This window comes from Benincasa hispida, chromosome 8, assembly GCF_009727055.1.
Source record: "Benincasa hispida cultivar B227 chromosome 8, ASM972705v1, whole genome shotgun sequence".
Lineage (NCBI taxonomy): Eukaryota > Viridiplantae > Streptophyta > Magnoliopsida > Cucurbitales > Cucurbitaceae > Benincasa > Benincasa hispida.
In genome coordinates, this window is record NC_052356.1 from 40,259,616 (window position 1) to 40,270,438 (window position 10,823).

Consider the following 10,823-nt stretch of genomic DNA (forward strand, 5'->3'; position numbering starts at 1 on the left):
TATAAAAATGCAATAAAATCAAAAGAAATGGACAAAAATTAAATGCAATAAAATGATGATTTAAGGTAAAAGATTGGAGATTTAGAAACTATTTTAAATTATTAATATGAATCTTCTAATAGTGTAGTACAATTCAATTAAATTAGGACCTAATTCCTAAACCCCATTGCTTCTACTTTACTTTAATAAAAACAAAAAAAAAGTTTGATAAAAGTAATTTCACCTCCTTTTATTCAAAAGGGGACTAAATAAAGTTAAATTTATACCCGACCATCTCTCAAAAATAAATCTTTCCCTATAAATCAGAATCCAATATGAATAACTTCTATACAATTTAATATCAAACATCAAATAAATAAAAAGAAAAATAGTAGCCTTTGATTCAATAAAAATAAAATAAAATCACCAAGAACAAACAAAAAGTTTATGTAAATACAAATAAGAGAATCCAATTCCTTATATTCCACATAATCCACTACCAAAATTATTCTACCTCTTTTTCCCTTTTTCAAACACCTTGATGCAGTGACTAAACATCAATCACAAGAGAAACAACTTTAGAAAAGGGAAAAAAAAGGTGTAAGGAAAGAAATATAGATTAATATGCATCTTCAACAACTATACATAATATATATTAATTGACATCATTTTATATTTAACTTATATATATATTTTTTTATATATATTTCCATTAGCTAAGTTCTATATATTGAAAGAAATTAAATGAGTTTTTTTTAGGTTGAATTTAGTTGTGCCAATTTTGTTTCATAGATAACTCCTTGCTTGGATTGTTCAAGTTTAGATTCAACCCCATCAAACTATTTGGATGACCTAACTCATAGCATTCCTGAAAAAAAAAAATAATAATAATAAAAGATGGGTTATATCTTTTGTATTGTGAATTGTTCGAGTTGTGAGTTCGTTTTAGTTTGTGATATATGATATTTTAGTATGATATTACAATATGTCTTGTAACATGAGTAAATTTTAAAAAGAACAATTAAAAGATGTGATATATGTTTTGTTAGTCAACTTTAAAATTTTTTATTCAGGGTTTGTTCTGATTATGGTTTTGTTTCTTATTTTATGTATATTTTGAAAATTTGTTCATGTTTAGGGGTAGTAAATTACTTAAAAATATATATATTATATTGTCAACGTTAATTAATGGTAGTTTTCAAGAATTTATCTTTTTAAAATATACAAATATTTTCAAATTTTCTTTTTTAAAAAATAAAAGTGTTATACGAATGATATTTCAATAAAAAAAAAAGCTTATATTTAAAAACATAAAATTAAAAATTAAATCATTTTCATGGTTTTTTTTTAGTTTTAAAAAATGATTATAATTGATTTACCAAGTTTAGAAAAAAAAATATCAAATTCTAATAATCATAACTACAAATAATAATAGAAGAAAAGAAAAGAATACCACTTTTAATTTTGAAATTTTTGCTAATAATAATTATATTTACCAAAAATACATGCTCTAAATGCAAAGTAAGTAAATAAAAACTTTGATTTTATGAAAAAAAAAAAAAAAGGTTTTTTTTAGTAATTGGGGTAGGTTGAAATCTTCTTATTGATAATGAAAATTTACATTGAGTTTCTAAAATTGCTTAGTTATTAAAAGAACATACTATATTTTATATATAGCAAATTAAATTAGTGAAAAGGCTTCTTACCTCTGATTGATTTTCTGATCCAAACATATTTGCACTTCTTGGAGAGCCTTGCTCCCATGCTCTTCTGAAACACACAAATTAACATATAATCATAATCATAATCATAATCATTTTTTTTTATGTTACAATTTTCTCTATTAGAAATAATTAGGTAATTAATAAACAGAGAGAGAACAAAACAAAAAAGATTAAATATTATATATTTTATAATAAACAATGATACTGAAACATTTGAATACAATAATTATAAACTATTGAACATAAGTATGCAGTAAATTAAATCCAAATTTCATAACATATACTTTTCTTTTTGGGTAATGCTAGCATGTGAGACTATATACAAAAGCTGATTATATCACTAATTTTAAAAGAAAAATGGCCTAGCAAAAGACTGCAGTTCTTGCATGCCACTTACATTACCATCATTGTGTAAAGCTGGTAATTCTTAGTTTTTTTTCCCTTATCTTTTCTTTTCTTTGGTTATAACAATTTTTTTTTTTTAAAAAAAAAAACATGGTAAGGAAATGTTTTTCTTCTGAGTTTTCTAGTACATAAGTGAAATTTTAACTGGTATAAACTTATACTATCGACTTTGAATCAAATGTTCGATTCTCCACTCCACTCCACATATTATCAAAAAAAAAAAAAAATCTAGAGATTTGTATCTTAAACACAAATAAACCCCAAAACAAGAAATATTGAAAGGACTGATAAATTTTATTGAATCAGTTAGAGTGACTTGAAACTATCGATTTTTGAAATGGTAATTATTGGTGCATTATCTACTGAACTATAAGGTTGAGTTAAGACTACAATTAAACCTATATAATACAATATCAAGCTAAGAAACCTACTACTTCATGCTACCCACTAACTTATACACCAATCAAACACAAATGGGGATATAAAACAACTCTTTAGAAATCACAAACATAATGAACATCAATATTGAGTCAATATAAATAGAGGGGGTTATTCAAAAGAAAAGTGGTAAGAAAAAAGGAAATGGGAGGGAAAGTAAAGCTGTCACAACAAAGCTTAGCTTAGTTCTTTGAAAAGATTTATATCCAAAATTTTTTTTTTTTTTTTTTTTTTTTTTACCAGTCTAATTAAAAGAAGAAGAAGAAGAAAAAAACATGTAGTACCAAACCAAGAGACATAAGAGACCAAGAAATTAATGTGGAGAGAGAGAAGAAAAAATAATTAATTACCTTGAAGAGTTACAGTGGTTATTAATGGAAGGTGTTGATCCATTAACATCAAGCTCCAAAGATGCATTACTAAACCCTCTTCTATGATTGAGCAAACAGTTTGCTTCATGATGTGGGGTTGGTGTAGCAGGCAAGAAATCTTCTTCCCCAGACCCTTCTGATTCATATTACATTATATTCACATAAATTCAAATACTAAACAAAAAATTGAGGCCCTAAAAAAAGTCACAGTTTTCCCTTTTCTTTTTTCGACAAGATTGTTGGAAATGTCTTGAATCTATTAATGAACTATGTAAGTTTGTGTATTGATTCTTTACTGTGTATTTTTTTTTTCTGTTTATCTTAATTTATTGATTTCGAAACAAAGATACTAGAGGATAGAAGAATCGAAGGTAGATCAGGATATCTTAACTAGGTCGTCCCGAGTCAAAAGTAGATGTATTATCACAAAAAGGTGTTGGACAATCTTAATTTCCACCGATACAAAGATAATTTCCCTCTCTTTTGAAGTCCTTACAAAAATACCCATCAAATTTAAATAGGAACATTCTAATTATCAATCAATAGTAATTGGTATGTTCTCTCTCCCTCGAAGTTGGAGGCTCGATTTTCGATCTTGCCGTCGTTATACTTTTGAAACCCTAATTTTCTTTGTTAGAACAATTTCTTGTAAATGTTTTCATGAAAATGTGATTCATTAGAGGTGAGACTTGATATTGTCTATAACGTTTGATTTTTCTTTTCTTTTTCGAGTTGACTTTTGTCGAGATAAAAATGAAGACAGGTGTCGCATGAACGATTGATGGTTGACTCGAGCAAAGAAAGTGTAATTGCCTTACAAACCAAAAACATTTCTCCTAGGTTTTTGAAGGCTAGGAAGATGTTTTGCATTATGTTGTTTGATGATGTTGGTATGTACTATATTTATCATGTATGCATGTGAAATCAAATAAATTTCCATGCAAGACACAAGGCATAAATTAAATTTAAAGTGGGTGAAGAATTTTTAATAAAAAAACACACATGAACAATTTCTTCTTTATTCTTCTTATTAAAACGGGTGATTTTTTTTTTCTTTTGAGATTTTAAGGAATTCGAATTTCATACCTGAAGAAGCTGTTTGTTTGTCGGTGTTTTTAACAGTACGATACATCTGAAAAAGAAGACCAAAAAATTTTTTCCCACAGATTAAAAGATATATACATAGTTTTTTTTTTTTTTTTTGAAAAATGACATTGATAATACAGCTGACATGAAAGTTAGAACAAAAAAAGAAAAACATGTACAGTTTTGTGTCCTAATAAAATGGACTTTAAGAACATTTTTACTATTAACAAAACAAATACATAAAAAAGATCAAAACTTTGAGTGACCCATTTGGAAATAAAACTGAAATGAAATGATTTGGTAATTATGGAGTTGTAAAATGATAAAATTAGAGATTTTGAAAAATGAGGATTTTGTTAGTATGAAAAAAGAAGAAAAAGGAAAGAGGGTTAATGAATAATATTGTTTTTTGTTTGGTTTGGAAAGTAAAAAAAATTTGGGGGAAATGGTTCTCTATTATTGTGAAATGATGCCCAATTATTTCTCTCTCTTCTTTTCTCTCTTCACTCTAAAAGGAGAAAAATTGTCCTGTTTTGTAACTACATTCAGACTTTCTTCACCTTCTGAATCATTCATACATTCATTTTCATTTTCATTCATTTCTCTCTTCTTTGGTAACTGTGCCACAGGGATTCCTCTCTACTTGAAACTCTTTTTCCTTCTAAAGAGAGAGAGAGAGAGGAGAGTTTCTTTTCTTTCTTTTTTTTTAAAAAAAAAATTTTAAAAACCATAAAAATAGAAGCTTTTTGCAGGGATGAAGAAGAGATATCAAATGGGTTTCCATTAAAATTCAAAAATAAATTATGGGTTTTCTTTATGATTACCTGTAAATGACTCTTCACATGAGCTAGAGTGAGATCTTTGACATCCATTAGCTCCAGCACGGATTTTGGAGTCGCCCCTAATCATATAAAAAATAATAAATCAATTTCTTCGATTTCTAATTCAACCTGTCAATTCGAACATAGTCAAGTAAATAAGACATTAATGTTTGATTCCTCGCTCTGCTATTGTGGATTGTTAAACTCAACCAGAAAAAAAATAATAATAACAGGAATCTCTGTTTAATATCAAAAGCTATTTACTCTTCAATTAATATAAGTAATCACTCCTTAGAACTACTTTTCAAACACACACTAACCTAAATTATTGGGTTTTGACTCGCCATCAAATATAACTTCAAACTTTTGAGTTTAGTGGTGATTTAATTATCGACGGAAACCGAGAGGGTAGGCCGGAGAGAGAAGTAAAAGAGATTAAGAGATAGAGAAAGTACTGTCATGGCCACCAAGAAGTTCAACAGCACGAATGAAACGAGCATGAAGAGAAGAAGTCCAACGCATCCTTGGAGCCCTAGCATTTCTTCGACTTTGAATCCTTGGCATCAACAATCTCGATCTATTATTATTATTATTATAATTACAAGAGAAATCTGAAAACCCAAAATGAAGGCTTTGTTGATTTTGAAAAACAAACTGATGATTCTGATTTTGATGAGTAATAATATTTTGCTGTTGGTGTCTCAAACCCTCCACTCTTATCCCATTATACCTCCCCACTGCCTCCTCTTCTTCTTGTTGAAATGCCCTAAAACTCAAACACGGTGGTGGCGACGACGATAACGATGTCAGTTGGTTTCGGTTAAGATACCTTGAAGAAGAAAACAACCCATTGTTGTAAACTGGGATCCCTCTAATGGGTCGGAACCGATCCGCCGAAACATCAACCGCGGACGTCGAATTATTCGACAGAGAAAGCTCGGTGTCGACTTGCTGTACTTGAGTTTGTTGCCAAATATCAAATGAAGGAGATTGATTTGTTTTTGGAGGGCTAATTTGAAGAGAAAGATCAGGAGCAATAATGTCTTTCTTCAACATTTTTTTTTTCCTTTTTTTTTGGTGGGGAGGGTATTTACAATATTTCAAGAAGAGAAGCAAAAAAAGATCTAATTTTTATGTATGAAAGAAGTGGAATTTCTGGAAAATAGCAAAGAGGGAGTGAAGGGGGCTTTAAAAGGTGAGGCTTTTTGAAGTGGGTTTTGTTAGGTTCTTTGTTTTGAGAGTAAATCAGAAGAAGAAATAAGAAGAAGAACAAGAAGAACACAAGAGAGAAAAAGAGGAGTGTTTTTTTTTGGGAAGAGAAATTGGTGAGTCAGAAAGTAGAAGGGGGGGTTAAGTAAAAGTTTTTAAAAAAAAGAGAAAAAGAGAGAGATTAGGTTAGATAGGGAAAAAAGGAAGGAATTTTGTGTTCTACAAAACAAACAAACATCCTTGAAATTTTAGAGAGAGAATTACAAAAAAGAAGAAGAAGAGAGAAATGGAGAGAGTATGTGTAGGAAAATGACACTTCAACAAAGAGACTGTGTGAAAGTCTCTATATTTCCTTCTTATTTCTAATAATTTCTCTCTCTCTCTCTCTCATGCAAAATTTTAATTTAATTTAATTTATAATAATAATCCTTAGTCTTAGGAGGAGGAAAAAAAAAGCCCTTTTTAAAGATGGCCATCCTTTTGCTGGTGTTTGCAATTTGACTGGCCAAAAAACACACCACACACATGAGAGAGAGCGAAATTTGGGAATTTTCCTTTCTTTCTCTCTCTTAATTTGTTTGTCCTGTTCCAACAGAAAAACTTGTTTAACTATAAATACTCACATACATACATATTTAGGACAATGATGAAATGATAGCACTTCGATAAACTATATGGAATTTTTTAATTTACATGAAAATTTATTTGCCTGTTTATTTCGTCTCTAATTTAATTTATGTGTGTGTTTATTTCTTTTAAACTCTAATAGATTAATCAACTTTCTCAATGTTTCATAAGTCTTTACATTAATTTTCAGTTTTGTGTCTAGTAGTTCTTTGGTGTATTTGATTTTTTTTTTTTAAATTAATTGATAGATTAGGTACAAATTTAAATCTTATGTCTAATAGAACTCTAGGATCTCATTTGATAACCATTTTGTACTTAGTTTTTCGTTTTCTAAAGTTAAGCTTATAAACACTATTTTTACCTATCGATTTCTTTGTTTTATTATTTATGCATCGTTTCGTAACTATTTGGTTTTGGTTTTTGGTTTTGAAATTAAGTCTGTATACACTATTTCACTTCTAAATTTCTTTCTTTTTTTTATCTACTTTTTGCTAATGGTTTAAAAACTAAAACTAAAACTTGAAAGAAAGTAGCTTTTAAAAACTTGTTTTTGTTTTTGAAATTTGACTAAGAATTTAGTCATAAGAAATATGCAAATCATTGTCAGAAATATGGTGAAAATAGGCTTAATTTTCAAAACCAAAAACAAAAAACGAAGGCTCCGTTTGGTAATCTTTTTTATTTTTTTTATTTTTGAAAATCAAGCATATTTTCTCATCATTTATTATAATGATTTGCATCTTTTTTAAGTACAATGGTTGAATTCTTAGCCAAGTTTCAAATATAAAAATAATTTTTTAAAAGCTAATTTTTTTAATTTTTAAAATTTGACTTAGTTTTTTAAACCAATGATAAAAAAAATAGATAATAAATAAATAAATTTAGAGGTGAAAGTAGGTTCTATATACTTAATTTTCAAAAAAAAAAAAAAAACACCAAATAGTTATCAAACAAGACTTAATTTTTATGAGTGTTTGCAAAAACCAAATCGAATTTTGAAAACTAAAAAAAGTGAATTTTTTTCAAGTTGTTTTTGTTTTCTAAATTTAGCTAGGAACTCAAATATTTAATTAGTTTCAAAATATCAAACCATAGCAAAGAAGTTGTAATTAAGAAAACAAACCTAATTTTCAAAAGTCAAAAACTAGAAATTAAGGCCCCATTTGGTAACCATATTTTTTTTGTTTTTGTGTTTGAAAATTAAGTCGGTAGACACTACATCAACCTCCAAATTTCTTCATTTTTTTTATCTACTTTTTGTCAATAATTTAAAAAACCAAGTTAAATCTTGAAAACTAAAAAAGGTAGCATTTAAAAACTTGTTTTTGTTTTTGGAATTTGTCTAAAAATTCAACCATTGTACTTAAAAAAGATGCAAATCATTGTAAGAAATTGGGAAAAAATATGCTTAATTTTCAAAAACAAAAACAAAAAAAATGAAATGGTTACCAAACGAGACCTAAATGTTATGAAACAAGATTCAATTTTCTGCTTCGTGTCAATAAATCTATGACTTCTTTTGTTTAATAATAAACAAATGAAAATTTATTTCAAATGGTAAAATTGCTGAAAATATTTACAAAATATAGCAAAATTTTAGAACTATCAATAATAGACATTGATAGACACTGATAGACTTCTATCAGCGTCTAACAATATCATTTATAGACACTGATACAACGTCTATCATGGATAGTTCTAAAATTGTGTTATGTTTTGTAAATATTTTCATTCATTTTTCTATGTTTAAAAACAGTCCTAAATAAATCAATGACTTATTAAACATGAAAGTGAAAATTCAAATATTTATTATTGGATATAAATTTAAAAGTTTAAAATTTTATTACACACTTTTTTTAAAGTTTAACATCTTGGACATAATATTGAAAATCTAAAGACCTATAAATAAATACAAACTTCAAATTCAAAGACTTAAACTTGATTTTTTTTTTTTTTTTTTTTTGTGATAATATATGAAGTAGAAGAATTTAACCTCTTACTTTAAAGTCATGAGTTTTATGTCAGGTGGACTACACTAATGTCGATGATTTAAATCCGATTCTAAATTTAGATTATGTTATTAGATTAGATCCGTCGTCTTTTGTTATCCAATAGTTTTGCTTTCCCTTTTCCAATTATTGCGTAGTACTTTCTTATTTCTTTGTTTACAAATAAACGATATCTCTCAAATCAAAATATAATACATATTAATTGTCCCAAATATAATGATAATTATCTTACCTTTAAAAAAAAAAGTTTGTTAATTTGATCAAAATTAACTAAAATTTTCAATTGAGAAGTTGGATAGAATTTAGGAAGAATGAATATTTTTGCGCAATTGTCATTTTCTTCTCTACACAATAAGAACTTATCCTAAATCGTAACATACAACGGTTGCTTTGATACCACGACTATTTTATATTTCGTGTATTATAAGGCTTATATTAAAAGTGGAAAATTCTTATTTTCAAAAGATATTTGAGATAAATATACCAATATACCCCTTTCATGATAATATTACCCAAATCTTTTTACAAAAAAATAAATTATTAAAGAAATGCTAATCAATTGATTTTAACTAATGTAATTTGAGATTGATTGAGCCAACCAAAATCCAAAGTTTAGATTTAAATACATTAAAAGTGACAGATATGAACACTAAACCCAATAAGATAATGCTGAAAATGTAAGATTTGAACAAAATAATGGAAGAATATTTTAGGAAAATATAAATAATAAAAAAATGGGTGGGTGTAATTGTCAAGAACAATGATTAATTAGTGGACCCATTGACCTGAAATCTAGAGAGAGAAAGAGAGGGAGAAGAGAGAGAGTCTTAAAGGGTTGTTTGTTCTGATTCATATGGTGGAAATTGGAATGAAAAGGGGAAAAAAATAAACCCTAAATCTAATTTTGAATATAAGTTTTTGCAAATTTGCTTTCCAATTATTCTCTTCAAATCCATAGGCCAAACACTTTGTCGAGAGCATATTTTGGGTTTATATTGCAGTTCATAATACTCCATTTCTTTTTCTTTTTTCTTTTTTCAATTTTGTTGTGAAATTAGGGAGCGGAGAAAAACATGAATATAGATAAAATATAATATAATATAAATATATAAATAAATAAATAATATATATGAAATAAATAACTTATGAAAATAAGAAAATCATGAAATTATATAATTTTCACTAAATTTTTCTCCAAAAGTTTTGGATTTCTCACCAATCTTCATATCATTATACAAAATGTATAAATGACCATTATTTATAGAAGAATTGGCAAGGAGGATGTGGCTATTAGAACACTAACCATGGTATAAATTTATAACACGTGGGGTAACATGTTTAGGGACACATGGTCCTTTTTGGGTTGGGCATCTATCTTCTATAATATTTATAATACTCTCCCTTAAATGCTTATTATATATATATATATATGAAATATGTCTCGTTAAAACTTTGCTAGGAAAAAAATCGAAAAACATCCTTATGAAGGAAAAAGAGTACATATTTTATGTATTTATACTCCTAAAAAGAATAATATATTTGTTCTCCCTCATGAAAATATCACTTAAGATCTCTTAGTCGTTGCATTCCAATTTTTTGCATCAATTTTTCAAAAGTTACAGTTGGTAATAATTTTGTAAATAACTCTACCAGATTATTGTTTAAACAAATTTGTTGTACAACAATATCATCATTTTCTTCAAGATCATGAGTGTAAAAAAGCTTTAGTAAAATATGCTTTATTCTATCTTCTTTAATATATCCGACTTTGATTTGGAGTATGCATGTTGTGTTGTCTTCATATAATATCATTGGAAGATTTTTATTAGAAGACAAACTATATATTTCACCAATGTGCTGAGTCATTGATCTTAGTCATACACATTCTCGACTAGTTTCGTGAATAACAATAATTTTAACATGATTTGAGGAAGTAGCTGTTATAGTCATTTCACTAACCGTCACGATATAACAGTTCCTCCACATGTGAATGGATAACCTGTGTGAGATCTAGTTTTATGTGGATCAGATAAATATCCAAAATTTGCATAACCAACTAAATCAAAATTTGATTTATTTGAATAAAACCAATTTCATATCAATCGTTCCTTTGAGAAAACGAAATATATGCTAAATTTCGTTCAAATGTCTTTT

At 27.3% G+C, this 10,823-nt stretch overlaps 1 protein-coding gene across 3 annotated transcripts; it reads right to left on the reverse strand.

Annotated features, from left to right (window-relative positions):
- Window positions 1-381: 381 nt before the first annotated feature.
- LOC120083427 (transcription repressor KAN1-like) lies at window positions 382-6,242 on the reverse strand. Of its 3 annotated transcripts, none has more exons than XM_039039188.1 (6): window positions 5,280-6,242; window positions 4,828-4,904; window positions 4,004-4,049; window positions 2,897-3,050; window positions 1,686-1,749; window positions 382-847 (listed from the first exon to the last, which is right to left on the reverse strand). In XM_039039188.1, exons 1-6 carry the CDS (start codon window positions 5,878-5,880, stop codon window positions 746-748), a joined length of 1,044 nt encoding a protein of 347 aa, XP_038895116.1. In that variant the 5' UTR covers window positions 5,881-6,242; the 3' UTR covers window positions 382-745. The 3 variants fall into 3 exon arrangements, with proteins under 3 accessions (XP_038895116.1, XP_038895117.1, XP_038895115.1); XM_039039187.1 differs by having other exon boundaries at window positions 383-847; window positions 2,897-3,053; window positions 5,280-6,240; XM_039039189.1 differs by lacking the exon at window positions 4,004-4,049 and having other exon boundaries at window positions 2,897-3,053.
- Window positions 6,243-10,823: the final 4,581 nt, after the last annotated feature.